The 19,378-nt window shown below is 42.5% G+C and overlaps 2 protein-coding genes across 6 annotated transcripts; one reads left to right on the top strand and one right to left on the bottom strand.

The window, feature by feature from the left end:
- Nucleotides 1-282: 282 nt before the first annotated feature.
- On the bottom strand, nt 283-9,582 carry Derl2 (derlin 2). Of its 3 annotated transcripts, none has more exons than XM_021212379.1 (7): nt 9,423-9,582; nt 8,570-8,632; nt 6,063-6,136; nt 4,883-4,976; nt 3,772-3,967; nt 3,434-3,524; nt 283-789 (listed from the first exon to the last, which is right to left on the bottom strand). In XM_021212379.1, the coding sequence occupies exons 1-7, from the start codon at nt 9,513-9,515 to the stop codon at nt 684-686; spliced, it is 717 nt and encodes a 238-aa protein (XP_021068038.1). In that variant the 5' UTR covers nt 9,516-9,582; the 3' UTR covers nt 283-683. The 3 variants fall into 3 exon arrangements, with proteins under 3 accessions (XP_021068038.1, XP_021068037.1, XP_029401871.1); XM_021212378.1 differs by having other exon boundaries at nt 8,570-8,635; XM_029546011.1 differs by lacking the exons at nt 283-789; nt 3,772-3,967; nt 4,883-4,976; nt 6,063-6,136 and having other exon boundaries at nt 3,459-3,524; nt 8,570-8,635; nt 9,423-9,542.
- A 306-nt stretch (nt 9,583-9,888) lies between these two features.
- Mis12 (MIS12 kinetochore complex component) lies at nt 9,889-18,087 on the top strand. Of its 3 annotated transcripts, none has more exons than XM_021212383.1 (3): nt 9,889-10,471; nt 15,018-15,179; nt 15,569-17,864. In XM_021212383.1, the coding sequence occupies exon 3, from the start codon at nt 15,602-15,604 to the stop codon at nt 16,220-16,222; it is 621 nt and encodes a 206-aa protein (XP_021068042.1). In that variant the 5' UTR covers nt 9,889-10,471; nt 15,018-15,179; nt 15,569-15,601; the 3' UTR covers nt 16,223-17,864. The 3 variants fall into 3 exon arrangements, with proteins under 3 accessions (XP_021068042.1, XP_029401872.1, XP_029401873.1); XM_029546012.1 differs by having other exon boundaries at nt 9,913-10,353; nt 15,569-18,087; XM_029546013.1 differs by lacking the exon at nt 15,018-15,179 and having other exon boundaries at nt 9,913-10,353; nt 15,569-18,087.
- The last annotated feature ends 1,291 nt before the right edge of the window (nt 18,088-19,378 follow it).

A 19,378-nucleotide genomic window follows, 5' to 3' on the forward strand; every position in this document is an offset into this window, starting at 1 on the left:
TCTCCTCCCTTCTCCCTCCTCCTGTGGTCTAAACTTGAAGCTTCATGGTTTTCAGAGGGAGAACTACTGAATGGCAGAAACCAATCTTCCCTCTCCGGAGGCTAGCACTCTGAACTAGAATTAGTCAGATGTACATAGCAGCTGTGTATTTCCAATCTTGAAAAGAAATCCAGTTGAAAGCCGTGGAGACACGAGGGCAGGCACGGAAACTGCTGTGTTCAAACATACGCAGGAGAGCTAGAACACACTACCATGATTTAAAAGATCACACGAAAGCTTAAATACAGTGTGAGAGAGATGGAATTCAGTTTTATTTTGTCCTCTCCGTAACTTCCATTTACACCACGGCCTTGTCTATCAAAGAGGAGGAAGAGGAGAACCCCCCCCTGTGCCACTGAGCTCAAGTACCCATGGACTTGTTCATGGCACAGGCAGGGTGTCTGTTTCTCCAGTTTTTGGCTCCAAGAGGTTATACTTTTAGTACCAGCATAGAGAGGAACCCCTGGCAAACTGCTGGAAATGTCTTCTGTGTTAGTCAGTGTACCATCCCGTAAAGTGCTTCTGGAGTTAAAAATCTGTCAAGCTGTCGAAACTGTCCACGCTTTTGCAACAAGGGATAAAAGACCCCCATGGACATGCCACTGAGTCTTTCTCAGATGGGTCTCATAAATGGCACAGCTGCTTTACCCTCCAAGGCGCTGGCCCTCACCCCAGGCGAAGCCTCCCGGCCGCTCTTCAGGTAATGGGTTGTAATTGGGATCCTCATCTGGCGTATCAAAAATAGTCCTCCTACAACACACAGAGATCATTCAGTGCCAGAGCCACCTTCGATTGGACGTACTATAAAGCAGCACCCATAGGGCTTCCATAAACAGATAAGTATTGTCCCTGCTTGCCAACTAAAAAGGTATTATACCTTAAAGGCTCTATACTTATTTAACACTTAACATTAATATTTACCTCTTATACCAATTGTTACTACAGAAGCAATAAATGCTAATGGGGTACCTGGATAGTTAAATTCACAGGCACATAAAAAGAAAGATGGTTGCTGGATGACAGAAATAGGGAATTACGTAACGGGCAGAGTTTTAGAATTACAAGATAAAACCTTCTAAGGACAATGGCCATAGCAGCACAACACAAATGCACGTACCACCATTGAATTGTTCACTTTACAATGGCTACGACGGTGACTTACAAGTACAGAAGGAAAAGCAATACCTGATGTCAATGTCTATTAGTAAGGGAGTGGTATAACTATGTTAAATACAAACCCTGGACTATCATGCAGCCACTAAAATTCTGTAGGCCGTTTATAAGGGAAAAGGAATTTTTTTTCCCTTTTCTTCTTTTTCAAGATGGTTTCCTCTCTGTAGCCCTGGCTTTCCTGGAACTGGATCTATAAACCAGGATGAATCAAACTCAGAAATCCACCTGCCTCTGCCTCTCGAGTTCTGGAATTAAAGGTGTGCACCACCACACCCAGCTATGAAAAGTAATTATTGCACATGAAGAAATGACATTTTAAGAAAATCTACAGACAGAGGCTGGAGATGGCTCAGCAGGCAGGAGCACAACTAGGCTTGCAGAGGCCCCAGGTTTGGTTCCCAGCACCTACATCAGGGGACTACAACCATCTGTAACTCTAGTTTCAGGGGATACACTGTCCTCTGGCCCTTGTAGGCATATGCATCCATGCATACTGTGCACATGGTATGTAGGCATACAGTGTTGCAAACACATTTATGAAATAAATCTTGGAAAAATTAAAATTATATAGCTATTTAAAAAGTGTATAAAAAAGTGGTGGCGCACGCCTTTAATCCCAGCACTTGGGAGGCAGAGGCAGGCGGATTTCTGAGTTCAAGGCCAGCCTGGTCTACAGAGTGAGTTCCAGGACAGCCAGGACTACACAGAGAAACCCTGTCTTGAAAAAACCAAAAAAAAACCAAAAAAAACCAAAAAAACAAAAAAACAAAAAACACCAAAACAAGTGTATACAATTATCCAGTCCCAAGGTCAGCCCTAAGCACATCTACATGCAAGCAGCACTAGATGGACTAAATAGGTAAATAGATTTTTTTGTGTGTCTGTATAATAATTAAAGAGGAGGTCATGACTTGAAGAGGAGTGGGGGAGACACAGAAGGAGTTGAAGGGGAGACAGGGAGAAGCAGAGATGATGCAAATACAGTAATTATGTAGGAAATTACCAAAAAAAAAAAGCATCTAGAGAGTGAAAGACACAAGACTGCTTATCAAGAACCCAGCCCAGGGAAACCACTATGTATAAGCAGAATTACAGAAGATTTACTTCCTTCTGTTTTTTTCTTTTGATGTTGTTGTTATTGTTAATTAAAAATAAATTCCCGTAAGATGGCCTCTTGGTATGGTAGCTAGGTTGGCGTCAAACTTTGAATTCATCTGCCTCAGCCTTCAGAGTAGATGGAGCAATGGGTATACACTAGCATACCTCGCCAGCTCATTCTTTTTCTTTTTGAGATTTTTTTTTTTTAAGGTTTATTTACTTGTGTATTTTATGTATATGGGTATTTTGTCTGCATGTATATATGTACACCAAAAGAGGGAATCAAATCCATGGGACTATAGCTATAGACAGTTGTTAGCAGCCAGTGGGTGCTAGGAATTGAACCTGCATCTTCTGGAGGAGCAGCTGGTCCTGTTACCACTGAGCCACGCTCATTCCTTTTTCCTTAACTATTCCACAACAGAGCGCTTATATCAAATCATTTTGTTGCCTCAATAGAGCCCCTCTTTCATGTAATAGTTCCCAAGAACACAACATTTTAGAGCAGAAAAGGGTCTTATAAGTTAAAACTATAGCTCTAGAAAGTGCAGTATAAAAATGAAGAGATGTGTTCGAGTCCAGCCTGGTCTACAAAGTGAGTTCCAGGACAGCCAGGGCTACACAGAGAAGCCCTGTCTTGAAAAAACCAAAACCAAAACCAAAAAAACCCAAAAAACAAAAAAGAAGAGATGTGTTTCAAATTGGAAGACCAGCCAGTGTAGCTTCAGGCCCAAAGCCTTTTCCCTTCTGTGTCCCTGCGTCTCTCCACCACCCCCTTCGCTGGTCAGAACGCCATCAGCTTGTCCTCTGGACTGTGCTGCTCATTCTGCTGTTCACGTCTCTCTCTACTTGGACAGCAGCTTTCACAAAACCTGCAGGCTCCTCTCTGGGACACAAGTCCTAGTGGTCATTCAGGACAGTAACTGCAAGTCACCCATGATGTCAAGAGTTCAGTAATCACAACCCTGGCCTAATCTGCTTCTGGCCAATCCAAAAGCTCCCCACTGCAGACATGTTGCTCAATCTGCAAACACTTACTGATATGAACCAGGCACTGAGGGGGCCAAAAATAAATTGCGATCATGGTCGGCATGAAACATGGAACACAGAGTTAAATACTCACAAAATAGATGGTGTTTTCAGAATTCTTATTCCACCAGGCTGATTGGGAAATATATCTTCCAAGAAAAAATATATGTGCCCAACTGCAATACCTATAATCAACCAGAAATAAAGGATAAAAGGAAGATTAAAATTTCAAGTTTAAGTTCCCTATCATCATGTATTTATTTAGGATAATTATTTAAAAAATACTAATGAGTTAACAGCTTTCAGATATAATTATTAAAAAATCATGTAATAGCTATCTATATATAAAGACTAAACAGAATAAACATGAAAGACAGTGACAGAATACATGATCAGGTAAAATAGTAGAAAAAGCAGTGATAATACACTTACCCAAAAGGTCCACTATAATTGAGTTCCCCAGCAACAGGGAAAACCCCATGAGCACCCAGGGCAGAAAGGGGGCCTGGAAGTTTAGAAGACCAAAGAAGTTCATGCGGACATACGGGTTCCTTCGGCTCCACACGTAGACCAACATTATTGTAAAGGCCTGGCCTAAAAAAACTAAGCTCACAAACAAACCAAAGAGCTAGCAAAGGGCATTAAGGGAAATATCAGCAGGAAAGCATGGTAGGCAAGGCTAAAGCAAAGAGCTAAGGCTGCCCTTTAGCTAAGATCTGAGTTACAAAAGCTGAGTAGTGACATTTTTAAACTAAAATAAGAAAAGCCTGAAATTAATTATCCAAGGCATCTAGGCAGAAACTGGCTTGGGCTGAGTTATCTGGATTATAGCTAATACAAACTAAAATTCTGCTTTTAAAAAAAATTCACCTATTTTATGCATATGAGTGCTGTCTTTATGCACACCAGAAGAGGGCATCAGATCACAGATGGTTTTAAGCCACCATGTGGTTGCTGGGAATTGAACTCAGGACCTCTGGAAGAATAGTCAGTGCGCTTAACCGCTGAACCATTTCTCCAGCCCTAGAATTCTGTTTTGTGATGCTCTTGCCTTTTGGGGAAACATTAATTCCTTTGACAGTACGTACAGTGAGGCTCCTTCACTACCACAACCTTCACAGGTGCTGAAGCATGCAGGCTGGAACAAAGCCTTCTTGGCACTCCGCTCTACACCTAAGTGACACACAGAACGACTTCTCTTCTTTTTAAAAACACTTGTATCAGTCTTGACAGTAACTTAATACACGTCTTCTTACCAACCTAGTTTAAAAGGGAAGTCAACTGTCAACTTACTTAGATGCTTCAAGATAACCCACCTGGGTTGAAACTTCTCGCCCAGCGGAGCTTCCTGTCCAACCTCTGGGCTTGGAAGCTGTCAAGGGGGCTGTGAATTAAATAGTAGCTCCCGAGACTACAATCTGGAAATCTATGTTTGTGTTTGTTCAAAATATCTAGTGAATCATGGAAGACAGATGAAAAGCTTGAGGAACAGATGACAGTCTGATCTTTAATATTTTCCTGTATGCTATTTGTTGAAGGATACAGTCATTAAAAATCCACCAAAAAGGAACATAAATACAAAGTCTGCTGTCCGACCTCGGAAAGAGCCTTCTTCTAGCATTCGACAATAACGATATCTTAAGTTTCAAGTTAAGGAAACATTAGGAATACACATATAAAGAAAATAAAATGTAAAGAACCACTGAAACATACTTGGGCTTTATACAATTTGTAGATAGTCAAGCTGTATTTCTCTAAGAATGTTTGAAGAGTAATCTGGCTTCTTTTTCTCCCATTAAGCATTTTAGGCAATGTCAGAACTAGCTCTATATTTTCCAAAGCCTGTCTCACTGGGATGCTAACTCAAGCACTGTATGAACACTGTTCCAGTCACCCTCACATCCCTTCTGATTCGTGGTGCTGTCTTCCCCATGCTCAGATACATGTTAATTTGCACTATACTTGGTTTGCTAATTGGGAAGAACTCCCTGCAAAGAAGCCTGTGTGAAAACTACTTTTCCAGGCCAGGCAGGCTAAGCATCTCCATTTCCTAGTTAATAAAAACTGTAATGGGAAGCCTCTCATTAGGAACTTATCAGAATGATAGTCTATGCAGGAAACACAAGAAACCTTTTTAGGAGCTAAGTTCCACCATCCCTAATGTCTCTCTGCCTCCCTCCCACAGCCGAGCAGGAGTACCAGGTCCAGGAGGAATGACCAGCTCAGCACACCCAACTGCCACTTTATTCTTCAACTACCACGGCTCTTCCTATCTTTAACGAAACCTAAACATGTCAAGCCAGCAGATATTCTGACACTGACCTTTTAGCCTTGCAATCAAAATCCTCATTCTCAGAAACCCATTCCGAAACCTGGGGAAAGTCTGTTGAGTTATCAATCTTTCAGGCTGCTTTACTACCGTGCCAGCTGGTGCTGATGTTATTTTACAAATAGGCCTACAATAAACCACAACTTAAGGACACTAATATCTTTTCACAGCTGGAACCTCCTGTATAAACAAGGAGTTACAAACTGTTTCAAAACATTATGATCTGATTACAAACTACAGGCCCAGGAGCCATAACTAAAATGTTATACAAATAAACAAGAGTAATAGTCTCAACTTATAGTATATACTAAGTTTTATATGTATAATATGTCTATATTATATACATACTATATAACCTAAAGTTTTGATGTTGACTCTATTTAATAAAGGATACAGAAAAATCATGTTAAACAAAAAATTGAATCCAACTGGACCGAAAAATAAGAAATTGGTGATCAGCCTCCAGATCTGCAGGGGAATTGAGTGGAGGGAATCAAGAGAAAGATACATTAAGTAAACCACATGACCAGGAGCATTTCTAAACTAAGATAAAAACAACATCCTTTGACTCTGACGCTCGAAAGTCCTAGGCGGGGCACATTCAAATGGGACACCCAATCTGATTCTGGATTTGTTCTGTGCTGCACAGGTGTGTGTGTGTGTGTGTGTACTAATTTGACTATGAAATTTATATGGACAATAGGACAAAAAGATCTCAAAATAATGATTATCTTCTATTAAACAGCACAAAAATCCACACTATGCCACTGAGTAAGAGCTAGGTTAGTGTGCAGAACAGAGTGCTAAATGAGTTTATAGGTACTAAAAATTTCAGGGATTCAGTATGTAAAGCTGCCAAGAAATGTTTTTGTATTAGCCACAACATACTGGTAGAAAGATTCTAGGATAAACAGCCAGCTTCTGGTTTCAAGTCAACTTCCTTACAAGACAGAAGGAAAGATGCAGGGTCAGTCTCACCTACTCAACATACAACAACTCACAAAGCTTTACCAAATTTACTATCATATGTGAGATAAGCAAGCAAGCTGGTGTGACCATCCTCACTTCACATAGAAGGAATTTTAAAACTTCTGGCTTGCCCAAGGACATGCAGATAGGTGGAGAGTCCTAGTTCTAAACTTAATGCAAGAATTTAACCTTGGCTAGGGATGGCTGCTCATGTCTATAATCCTTGCACTAAGGAGTCCAGGCAGGAAGAACACAGGAGAGCTGTTAAGCTCAAGAGTTGCCCAGGCTACATAAGAGACTCTGTCTAAAAAAAAAAAAAGCACAATGATGCACACCAAGAGGCTGAGGCCGGAGGACACCATGAGGATCATGCCAGCCATAGCTACAGATAAACGATCTGGAAAAATAGACAAAAACAAAACAAAGAACCTGACCCTAGGCAGTTAAGCCAAACAAAGCAGAAGGGAGCAGTCCTAGCAAAGGCCACAAGCATCCTGACGTGACAAAGTCAGGGTATCAGAGGACTGACTGTTTCACACACCCTGAAACCCTTCACCACTGGTAATTTACTTGTGATAATTCATACCGTCAGATCTAGTCACTCAAGACTAACTCAGGGTATGTCTGTGGGGGAGTTTCTAGACTCAGTAACTCAAAGTGGAAAGGACAACACCTACAAGCACCATTCCATGGGCTGGGGTCCTAGGACAACTAAATAGAAGGAAGTGAATTGAGCACCTCTACTCAGAGCTTGGTGGCTGCAATGGGACCAACTGCCTGCAGCTCTGGATGTCACAATTTCCCAACCACAGTGGACTTTACCAACAAACTGTTAAGCTAAAATAAACCCTTTCTTTCTTAAGTTGCTTTGTCAGGTATTCTGCCACAGCAGTGTGAAAAGGAGCCAGCACTCTATTCACATGCAAACAATTCAGAGTTTACAGCATGCTCATGTTAGTGAGGACACTGAGAGAGGCTCTAAAGGGAAAGATAATGTATCTGAGGGTACACAAAAGCTGAATCTTGAAAGGCAAGCTAGAGTTCAATGGGTACAAGGGGAGTGTAACACATTTGGGACAGGGGAAAGCATCAACAAAGCAGAATTACAGCCACTGAGATCTCGCCTCCACTTCACCTAGGGTGTAAATGACCATCCTGGCATGAAAACATACTTCTCTTTATCATTTTAATTACTGGAAAAAGACTTCTTCAAACTATAATCTGGAAAGTCAACATTCTGTTTTAGATAATGGTATAAAACTTTTGTTAGCATAATCTGACTTCTAGAAGACAGATCAATGTTAAAGTTGTACCAGAACTGAGTTTACGGGCTGGCTCAAGAGGACTAACAACAGTGATAGGTGTGTCTGGGTGGTAAAAACACAAAGTAAGGCTGGCTATCCTGTGAGACTTCCTGGGCAGCTAGCTCATCAGTCTGGTCTCAAATCACATTATTATTACTGTTGTTTGTGTGTTGAGACAATTCCTTGATGTGTAGTTCAAGGTGGGCTCAGGTTCCTGACTGCTGGGACCATGGCCACATTAGTTCTTAACTAGTTGTAGTCAAATATAAAATCTCAACACATCAAAGACACACTTAAAATTATTAAGACAGTGTCTCTCTCCATAGCTCAAGCTTATCCAACACCAGCCATCCTCCTGCTTGCTCCGTCCGCACCTGGCTCCCCCCTGGCAACTGTAGTTTGGTATATGACAAGGAGTTCACAAATACCTAACAGCTCAAACAATTCTGGAGTCCAACCAGGCTGTGGAATTCCCTCTTTACATCTCAACAAGACTTGTAATCAGAGCTTCCCCTACTGGGTTATTTTTTTGAGACTGTATTTGACAGGGTTTACTACTTACTAAACGATATGAAAAAAAAGAAAGATAGTAAAAACATTAATCACAGTTGCTATATAGACCACTTACTTGAAAATGTTTAAAAATTAATTCAGGATTGAAGTATAACTGAAAAGGTGTGATCAATTCCAACTGCTGCAATGGAAAAAGAGCTTCTTGAAGCCGATCAATCGCAAAACAAAATTTCATCATGAACCACAAAGGATGAGTAGATCTAATCATTTCTGTCCCTTGGAATACATTTCTGTCTTGCTTGTGACAGCTGGTAAGAGATTCTTTAGAATTTGCACAACAGTTTTGTATCAACACACAATGTCAGTTTTATGTTGCAATATTTGAGGATGCTATTAGGCCGGCGGGTGGGAATAATTTAGAGACAAGCCAACAGCATCTTTTACAAATCTGTGTGTCACGTGGTCACCACCTCGAACAGCTAGGTGAGATAACTCAGAATAAGGGGTTTAAGTTAAGACCCTGCTACCATTAGGACTAGGTACAGGCGGCGGCCAGACACTTATATCCACAGGCCGTCTTTTGAAAGATGTTTCCAGATAACTCGAAATTTCTATACTCAATATAATAAATAGTCTGTGAACCCAGCGGACCTTACTCCATTAGTCACTTGGACATAGCTAGACCTCTCAGACACATTTTTGGGTGGGCGGCTCCCGCACTTCTGATTCACTACAGGTCTGGATTTCATCTGTCTGAAACTGACCTGGCCCTTCACGAAGGAGCACACCCTTCTCAGGTCACTGGCTTGGCACCCTTGGTAATATCCCAAACCCTAGAGTCAGCTCCGGATGTCTCCACCCACCCCTGGGACCAGACCCACTGGGCTTCTCCGCGGCCCAAACCCGTTTTCTGAAGACGCAGTCATAGCTAGCCTGGAAAAAGAGGATGTGGCGCCACAGCTGCTCACCACGGCCGCGGTGGTGAGGACGCAGGCGGTAGTATAGGCGCGGCTGACCGGCGGGATCTGCAGGTACTCCAGCCGGAGGCTCTGGTACGCCATCTTTCCCACCGCGCCTGCCCCCCTTCCCCTTCCGCCAGTATGCCAGGCGGCGGGGCGGACTCAAAGCTGGCCTTCAGCCTACCCACTCCTGTCCAATCAGCGTTGCGTACTCGGGCAGCCACCAATCGCTGGCGCCCTGGGGCCGTTCACCCACCAATCAAGAGTTGCGCCTCTGCGTCGGCCCATCCTTACCTCTCCGCCTACCAACGCAGAGAGAAGGTACCAGTTCCTTCCACCAATCCCTGCCGGCCACAGCTAGCTTTCCCTCCTTGTCGCCTTCCTTTTACCAATCGCAGTGCCTCCTTTTGACCCAGGGCTAGCCAATCAGGAGCGCGATCCAGCCCGCCTTGGCGTTCGTTCGCAGAGGCAGGTCTCAGTCGATTCCGAGGAGCCGGTGTCGCCGCCTTCTTCCAGCGGCTCAGTGTGGTTTGAAGGAAGTGGCGGGAAGCCGGTTGTGTGGCGGAATCCATTACTCCCAGGATCGCTTCGGTAGGGGCTGTGTGCTCTCCGAGGAGGCGCGGAAAGGGCGGGACCGGAGGAGCGGCGTCGGGGCGGCGGAGCGTTCAGTAGGGGATCCCTCCGGTCTGGCCGGCCCGGGTACGGAGACCTAGAGTTCCCGGCGTGCATCGCGGCCGCGGGGTGGTACGGGAGCTGGAGCTGAAGGAAGCGCTTCCCGTCCTGCGGTTTCTGGGCCCTGGCTGTGGCGGTCGTAGGCTCTGAAGCTCATTACAGTCGTCGAGACGGTGTGGGGACCTCCCATGTTTATCTTCAGCCGCAGGAACTCTAATCTAGCAGCGAAGAGGCGGTAGATGAAGGGAAAGCGGAGGCGGTTCTTCAGGTATGTGGATTCGACCTGGCTCTGGGATCTGCGCCCACTGCGTGCCTACTTGAAGGAAAGAAAACAGAATTAGATTGGGCTGGAGCAAAGACTATCTTGATCGTGGCAGACGTGTTCAGTAAGTTATAAAGAAGCATTAAAAATTGTGGGACAAAAATGTGACCGTCAAGACTGGTAGGAACCAAGTAAAAAGTTGGAGAGAATGGCATTTAGAAGACTAGAAAACTGAACGTAGTTGAACCGGCCTGTGGCTGCTAGCCACTCTGAAGGATTTGTTGCATCCTGAAGTTCTAGGCCAGTGTGGACACCGTAGAGGGGAGTGGGAGCAAACACAAGGGGAGTGGTCTTAGCAACTTGTTGGTAAAACTGCATCTTTATAGCTACTGCCTCATCATAACACTGGCAGTGTCTGACAGAAAAGGCAGAATTGGAACTTTTCTCAGAACTGGAAATTTGGACGTAGGAATTTGATTATGTAATCATGGCTCATCAATCCAGGAATGTTGAGAACTTTGAGGCAAAGTTAGAGTGCAAACTTAAGAGAATTATTGGGGGGGGGGGNGGGCTGGAGAGATGGCTCAGCGGTTAAGAGCACTGACTGTTCTTCCAGAGGTCCTGAGTTCAATTCCCAGCAATCACATAGTGGCTCACAACCATCTGTAATGAGATCTGATGCCCTCTCCTGGGGTGTCTGAGGACAGCTACAGTGTATTTACATATAATAAATATTTAAATAAATCTTTAAAAACCATAAGCTGAATATTTTTTTAAAAAGGAGAATTATAGGGTGCAAGTGGTCAGTTGATTAACCCATCGCCTGGGTAATTTGTAACAGATGACCATCCTACTCAGATAATGAAAATAGAATCTTTTAGGAAAGTCATCTCATAGAAACAGCAAACGTGAAGGGGAGCCAGGCGTGGTGGCGCACGCCTTTAGTCCCAGCACTCCGGAGGCAGAGGCAGGCGGATTTCTGAGTTTAAGGCCAGCCTGGTCTACAAAGTGAGTTCCAGGATAGCCAGGGCTACACAGAGAAACCCTGTCTCGAAAAACCCAAAAAAAAAAAAAAAAAGAGGAAAAAAATACACATGAAAGAAAGAAAGAAAGAAAGAAAGAAAGAAAGAAAGAAAGAGGGAGGACCCAGGTAAAAACCATTCTATGACACTGAAATAGACTAATGAGTTTCCTTATGATTTGGTCCTTGATACTCCAATGTAAGATTCTGCAGATTCAGCTAAGGATATGCTTCATTGCCAAGCCACAATGGTAAAATTAATGACAGTCCATATCAGGGCACAATATTCTTTTGACACCTTCAAACCACCTAAGGCTACATTTGCAGGAGCTCTCAAATAGGAACAATAATGGTAATGAGTGATCTCCTACTCTTAACTGTTTGTAAATTACTTTGTCCACTTGTGGGTCTGTTTTGTAATACAAGTTTGCATGATCCTTTAATGCCTAACATTGCACAGATCTATAAACTTTTGTTGGGAACAGTCAGAAACATGTCATATTATAATATGGATACGACTTTAAAGTCAGAAGAGTCTGGATTATAATTGGGATAAACGTTTTAAATTCTTATTAGGCAGCTCCTTTATCAGACCTCATCTGTTTAACTTTGTCTTTTGTTTGCTACTTTATGTTCAGTCACTAGGTCATCTAAAAATTCTGAAGTCCTTTCAGTTTTATATAATGATTTTTAAAAGCTTTGATTTTGTTTATACGTGTATATGCCTATATATGCACATGCCACATGCATGTATGTGCCCCTAGAGGCCAGAAGTGGGTGTCAGATGGGCTGGAGCCAGGGTTATATAGAACATGTGCTGGAAATGGAAACTCAGGTCCTCTGGAGAAGCAGCTTTGGCTTTTTACTGTTGAGCCATGACTACCTGCACACAAGAACCACTTTTTAGACACTGTGCTATAAGAGAACAGCTACTCAAGACTACAAAATTTAAGTGGAATGTGTGTATTTTGTGTCAGTGTCTTCACTCAACTTGGTTATGAGACTAATTCATTCCTCACTACTCTAACACAAGGACAAAGTCATCTAAGTAGGGAGATGTGGTTATTTAGTTATCCCACCAAAGGATGCAACCTTAGCAGCATCTGTTCTTGTTTAATCAACGTTAGAAGTTTGAGTTTACAGGGTTTTTTTTTTTTTTTTTTGCTCATAACTGATGGGTTAGAAAATTGGTTTTGCATATGTAGAACAAGTACAGGAAGACAAACACCCTTTGTTTTTCAAACTAGGGTCTCAAAACAGTTCTTCATTTTCACTTTAATGGCTAGGAGCCTTGGAGGTATTAATTGATCTTCTAATCATCGCAGATGATGCCAGCTGATGATGGAGATCGTTCTATGCTATCGTCTGGGGGATGTATCTACCAATACTCTAGCTTTTGTGAATTTGGTACTCATAAATTTGTTTTTCTTTCCTAAGCTGAGCTAAGAAGTATGCTCAGGGCCTTTTACATACCAGGTACGCACTCTAGCACAAGATTCTCAGCCCCACACTGTATTTTGAAAACTAAGTCCATCTGGCTTCGTATACTGTTTGGACACGTAGCCCTGGCTGTCCTGGAACTCACTCTGTAGACCAGGCTGGCCTTGAACTCAGAAATCCGCCTGCCTCTGCCTCCCGAGTGCTGGGATTAAAGGCGTGTGCCACCACGCTCGGCTTTTCCTCTTCTTTGATCTTTGCATGCATGTAAATATATTCACCATGTGTGTGCCTGGTTTCCTTGGTGGCCAGAGAAGAGATTGGATTCCCTGGGACTGGAAGTAGAGATAGTTGTGAGCCACCATGTGGGTGCTGGGAACTGAGCCTGGGCCTTACACAAAACAGCTGGAGTTCTTAACTACTGAGTCACTTATGTCCACGTTAGTCCATCCCCACTAATGTTTGTTGTTGTTTAATAATTTTATCTTTATTTTTTAAAATGTATGTATATGAGTGTTTTGTTTATATGTATGTATATGCACTACATGTGTGCCTGGTCTAAAGAGATTAGAACAGGACATTAGATCCCCTAGATCTGGAGTTATGGATGAATTCTGGAAACTAAATCTGGGCCCTCTGCAAGAGCAGCAAGTGGACTTGCTCCTCATCATCTTGATGTGTGCTCACAAGTCTGACCAGGTTTCTTGATTAAGAGGAATGGGTTTGCTTGCATGTATGATTGACTTTATGCCACCCTTTCTCTTCTCCTTTTTGGAACAGCACTTTCTTACTAAATTGGCCAAAAGTTGGATAGGGCATGGATGTGGGCCATGGGCTGAGAGGGAGGATAGATGAATGGCTGAATCCCTAGGAGAAGCATTTAAAAAAAAGCTCAAAAACACATTTCTGGTAGTAAGATGCTTGAACCAGGGTCAGGGATTTATGTAGCTGGTGGATAGGATTTTACCTAACATGTATGATGTATGATTCAGATTTCAGCATTAAAAAAATAAATGTATTAGAACCCAATGAAGTGTCTGTCACAAAGAGCATGGCCACTGTGTCTGGGATATGTGTATATGATAGAACTGCTATACTGCTGTGGTCAGAGTCAGTCAAGTAAATAAGCGCAATGATATGGAATAACAAGGACATAACAATGTAACATGTATATATGAGACTGTTTGCAGGGGCTGGAGAGGTGGTGGCTCTGTAGTTTTAAGGGCTCTTGCTGCCTTTGCAGAGAACCCGAGTAGGATTCCTAGCACTCACAACTGGCAGCTCACATCTGTAACTCCAGCAGACCTAACACCTTCTGTTTTGTGTGGACATCTTCGTGTACGTGTATGTGTATGCATGCACATGCACATAAAAAGTGAGTTTTATACCTACTTGACTAAACACAACAACACACATTTTCAGACTATAGTTCTAGCATCCTACTCCTTGGGAGGCTCAGGTAGAAAACTTGAGGCTAGCCTAAGCAACTCAGTGATGCTTTGTGTCAACAAAACAAAGCCTTAGTAGGGACATAATGTGTGAGAAGTGTTCAGGAAGTCAAACTCTTCCAGTCCAGAGATAATCTATGAGCAACACTACAAAAAAATTCTATTTATGTAGCCATATAGTTATTACCTCTGTTTTAAAAGCAATACATATATAAATTTTCAAGGGTGATTGTATCCTGACTTCTCATAAATTGTCCACACCACTAGCTATACTTTTTTTTTCTAGTTACTTCTTTAAAAAATTAATCTGGTAGTTGAAGTAGCAGCATATAGATTACATTAAATGCCCTTACCCAGGAATGCCAAGGATATGCTCCCATGGCCATAGGAAATGGTTGACATTGTTATAAATGCTTACACTGGAAAGGAATGCCACAAGTGAGGGTATAGGCTTAGTCATTTCATTGATTTATTAACAGATGGCTAGAGTAGAAGATAGCAGAACTGAGGACATTTATAATGAAGTAATTAAAATGGTAGATCATGGGGCCCAAAAGGAATGGGGGTGGAAGTTAAGTGAAAGAATTGGGAGCAAGCAAAGGTTGGGGGAAGGGATAGAGGAAGGTTGTGGGAGATACAATGTGAATGACAATTAGACTAGCACAGGAACTGTTGAGGATGTAGCTAAGTCAATAGAGTGCTTATCTGGGCCCTGGGTTCTAAACCTAATACCACATAAAAAGTTGGGCTTATTGTACTCTTAGGATCCCAGCATTCTGGTGGTAGAAGCAGAAGGATCAAAAGTTCAAGACCATCCTAAGCTACATTCCAAGTTTGAGGCCAGTTTCAGCTACATGAAACCCTGTCACAAATGAAAGCATTTGAGGCCAACCCATAGGCGACACAGCAAGAAATTGTCTTCAGAGGTTGGTATATGGGAGGGGGGGTGGGGGGAGGAAGAGCCACATGTAGATCATTAAAGCTCAGAAGACCAGGTCTCTAGGGCATTGAGACTATCTATTTAAGCTTTTGAAGTTGCCCAAGATGAGGTTGGGCTTTTGCCTAAGTTTTTAGTAATAATAATTGAAGGAGATGAATAATAAAGAAGATACGGCTTTTCTATATTTAACTCAGATTCTGTCCTTCTGTGTACTGTTAAGGCTGGAAGAGACTTCAGGTGTCAAAGGAACACTCCTTAGGTTTTATTTGCTTTCTTTGTGCTTTCTTTGTTTATTTGCTTATCAGTAGTGAGATTTGTTAATTTCTGCTGGTGAAAATGTCCAAATGAACATTTTTTTTCTTTTTGTACTTGCAGGTTTTCACAGCTGAGAGCGTAAAATAAAGCAGGATGTCTGTGGATCCGATGGCCTATGAGGCCCAGTTCTTTGGCTTCACACCACAGACTTGCCTGCTGAGGATCTACATAGCATTTCAAGACCACCTGTTTGAAGTGATGCAGGCTGTTGAACAGGTTATCCTAAAGAAGCTGGAAGACATTCCAAACTGTGAGATCAGCCCTGTCCAGACTCGTAAATGCACAGAAAAGTTTCTTTGCTTCATGAAAGGCCGCTTCGATAACCTTTTCGGCAAAATGGAGCAGCTGATTTTGCAGTCGATTTTGTGTATTCCCCCAAACGTCCTGCTTCCTGAAGACAAGTGTCAGGAGACGAATCCTTTCAGTGAAGAAAAACTCCAGCTTCTCAAACAGGAAATCAAAGAGTTACAGGAGAAATACAAGGTTGAATTATGCACTGAGCAGGCCCTTCTTGCAGAATTAGAGGAGCAGAAAACTGTTAAAGCCAAACTTAGAGAGACCTTGACTTTCTTTGATGAGCTTGAAAACATCGGCAGATATCAAGGAATTGGTAACTTTAGGGAGAGTTTGGTGTCCGTGGTCCAGAGCTGCAGAAAACTCCAGAGCATTAGAGACAGTGTAGAAAAAGAAAGCAGAAGATTGGAAACACAGTGATTTCTCAGTAGTAAAAAGAGCATGTAAATAAGTAGCTTTTCTTTGTTTACTCTTATGTTTAGGTCTTCTGGGGCCATGCTCCCCTCCTTTCCTAGGTTACACAAAACAAATCAGCAGATCTTCTAAATTGCAGGCTGCAGTTCAGATCTCTGAAGCAGAGCTTGTATTCATTTGCTTTTCTCTCTCTGAAACTTGGGTTGATCGCCCTCACATCTGGTAATGCCTCCAGTTCTTTTGGGATTGTACTCATTTTGCTGTTGGGTATGTTTAGTATGATTTCAGGAGGGAGTAGAATCCTCATGGAACTGGATGTTTCTGCTCATTTTTGCTGTATAAACCAGGTCTGTGTATTCATTGAATATAACCATGAGGTACATCAGGGACTAATAGAGCTAGGCTGAGGACATAGCTCAGTGGTAGAGTATGCTCAGCATGTGGCTGTCTCAGGATTTAACATGCCAGAAGCAGAAAGAGGATCAGGAAGGAGGAGAAGGAAATCAAAGGGCAGCAGGGCACAGCAGAGGGGGTCAGGGATACGGGATGACGTATAGTGCGATATTAAAGGGGCATGTCCCATTGATAGTGTACGATTCAAGTCAAGCTTAGAAGGTGTTAGCCTCTCACCTATGAGATCATCTAGGCAAAGAAAATAGCAGAAAACCCATAAGGTAGAACATATTAAGGAATTCACACAGCTGGAACAGATATGGCCAATTGAGGAAATGGGATACACCTGTCACATTCCAGTCTACCTTTTGTAAGACAAAGGTTGATGAGATGGGTTGGCAGGTAAAATACTTGTAGTGCAAACCTGGTGACCTGAGTAGGATCCCCAAAATCTACTTAAAGATGGAAAGAATTGACTCCACAAAGTTGTCTTCTGACTTCTAAAGGTACACTGTGTCATGTACACTCCCATCCCCCACATCATGTGTACACACACACAGTCTCTCTTAAGAGACAAGCAAAACCTCTGTATGTGTAAGTGTGTGCTATTAAAAACTAACTCCTAGCTGGGTTTCATGCCATTGATCCCAGTACTCAGGAGGCAGAGGCAGGTGGATGGACCTCTTGTGAGTTTAGCCTGGTTTACATAAAGAGTTCAGGGCAGCCAGGACTAAAGAGACCCCATGTCACAAAACAAAAAAATAAAACCCAAATGTGATTGATGGCTCTTGTTAGATTGGTAAAGTAGACTTTATTCAGGACCCTTAAGTTAGATATTGGGATCATTGCAGAAGGAATTTGCATTGAGAGATTAGATTCTGAATATAAGAAGTAAAAAGAAGTTGGAAGTGTGCAACTAAGGGACAGAATGGGACTTGTTGGGACAAAGCAGGTATCATTGGATGGAAAATTACTAAAAGGGTCGGTATAAGGGGTTTGAATGTATCTCATAAAATTCATATGTTAAAACTCTTGACTTCTTAGTGGTACACTGTTGAAGTTTATACTTTGATTAATGCCAATACTGTGGGAACAGGCATGTTCTTTAGGGAGTAGATTTCCAATAAAGAATGAATTCAGGTCCTGCTCTGGCATGATCTCACCCTGTAACACCTCTGATATGGGAAGAGACAGCAGGAAGGCATTTTACTTTGGACTCTATACCTATAATAATAATCTCTATACCTATAATAAACAATCTCTATACCTGTAATAAATAAATACTTCAGTATTTATGTATTACCTTATTGCTTAATATATAGGAAGAGATTTAATTCAACACTAGCTTTTGTGGGGGAATGCTTAAAGAATGATGCCATAGCCAAAGATACTTCTACTTTGGTCATGAGCCCTTTGTGAACTCAGTCCTTTTGACTGACTGAAGACAATGTGAGAGGATTAAACACTGGACAAGTCATCTCTGGGGCAAATGGAACTGTGTCACCAGAAGAAAAACTGGTAAGGTCAAGCAGATTAATTAATCTGGGCAGTAATTGAGAACGGATTTGAATCTGCTCCCAACATGGTACTGTCCTGGAGTACATGACCACAACACCCCACTAAGAGGTCTGTGACAACTGGTTGTGTAGCATAGACACCCGGAGTTCTCTAATGAGAACTAATGAGGTTGTCTAAATGGGCCCTGGAGAGTTTAGCCAATAAGCTTCCCTTCCTGGCCATTCCTTCCTACAAAAGATATTTAATCTCTGGTCCATCCTGAGTAAGTCATGCATCCTTTTCCACCATGAATAAATAGTTTGGAAAAGCAAGGACTGTTGATTTCCTAAGGACCACTGTTGGGGAAGCCTTCCTCATCCTGAGCAGTGCCTAAATTTCCTGCAGAAGGCCCCTTCCTCATTCCTGGCACCCTGAGCTAAGGCCCTGGGCTCATTTCAGGCCCACCCCCTCCTTGTGATTCCCAGCATCATCTGGGTGCCCAGGAGTTTGAGAACTACAGCTTCTGTCCCAGCCCCTGCCATTTTTGTAACCAGAGAAACATGGGCTGGGGCCCCTCTCTCCTTAGGGGCACAACAGGAAGATTCTGGTATCCCAAGAGGGAGAATGGAATGTAGCCTAGTGCCCCCATGTTTCACACTGGCGTAGTTCTGACACCCCAGCAGTGAGGGGAAATGCAGAACCACAGTCATCCATCATGACCCAGCCAGTACAGCACTTTCATTAGTGACGGCTTGCACTGGGAACTTGCTCATTGATTGGGATAAGGAAGTAGCAAAAAGACACCTCTGCTTTAGTACAGAAGAAATGTTTTTATTTCCAGAACAGATCCTTTGCAAGAGCAAGAACCTGGTGGTGGTAAGCAGTTAGCCCTGGAGTTCAGGAGACCTTGGAAAGAAGCCAATTCCCTCTGGCTCTTTTGTTTGGTTGGTTTTTGTTTTGTTGAGGCAAGGTTTCCTGTGATCAGATTGGCCTCTACTTCCAAAATGCTGGGTTTACTACACTTGGCTTGCTGTGGCTTTTTACTTTGATAAAAATTATCATATTTATTTCCAATTTAGCACATTGGAAAACTAATGTAGTAGAATGGGGATCATTCAAAGATACATTTGTATTTTAATTTCTGGAACTTAAGTGTTGCCTTAAAGAGCATCTTTGTAAATATAATTGAGTTAAGTATGAAGAGATGATTTTGAATTATCTTAGTGGGCCCTAATCCAGTGATGATAAATATACCTGTGATGATAAATATGT

The sequence above is a fragment of the Mus pahari genome, chromosome 14 (assembly GCF_900095145.1).
Source record: "Mus pahari chromosome 14, PAHARI_EIJ_v1.1, whole genome shotgun sequence".
Classification (NCBI taxonomy): Eukaryota; Metazoa; Chordata; class Mammalia; order Rodentia; family Muridae; genus Mus; species Mus pahari.

Coding starts and splice junctions, on each gene's coding strand:
- Mis12 (XM_021212383.1), top strand. CDS start 15,602: ATGTCTGTGGATCCGATGGCCTATGAGGCCCAGTTCTTTGGCTTCACA.
- Derl2 (XM_021212378.1), bottom strand. CDS start 9,515: ATGGCGTACCAGAGCCTCCGGCTGGAGTACCTGCAGATCCCGCCGGTC. Junction 3,968..4,882: donor TTGGTGGATTTTTAATGACT/GTATCCTTCAAC, acceptor GCCCTTTGCTAG/CTCTTTGGTTTGTTTGTGAG. Junction 790..3,433: donor CTGAAAACACCATCTATTTT/GTGAGTATTTAA, acceptor TGTGTGTTGTAG/GAGGACTATTTTTGATACGC.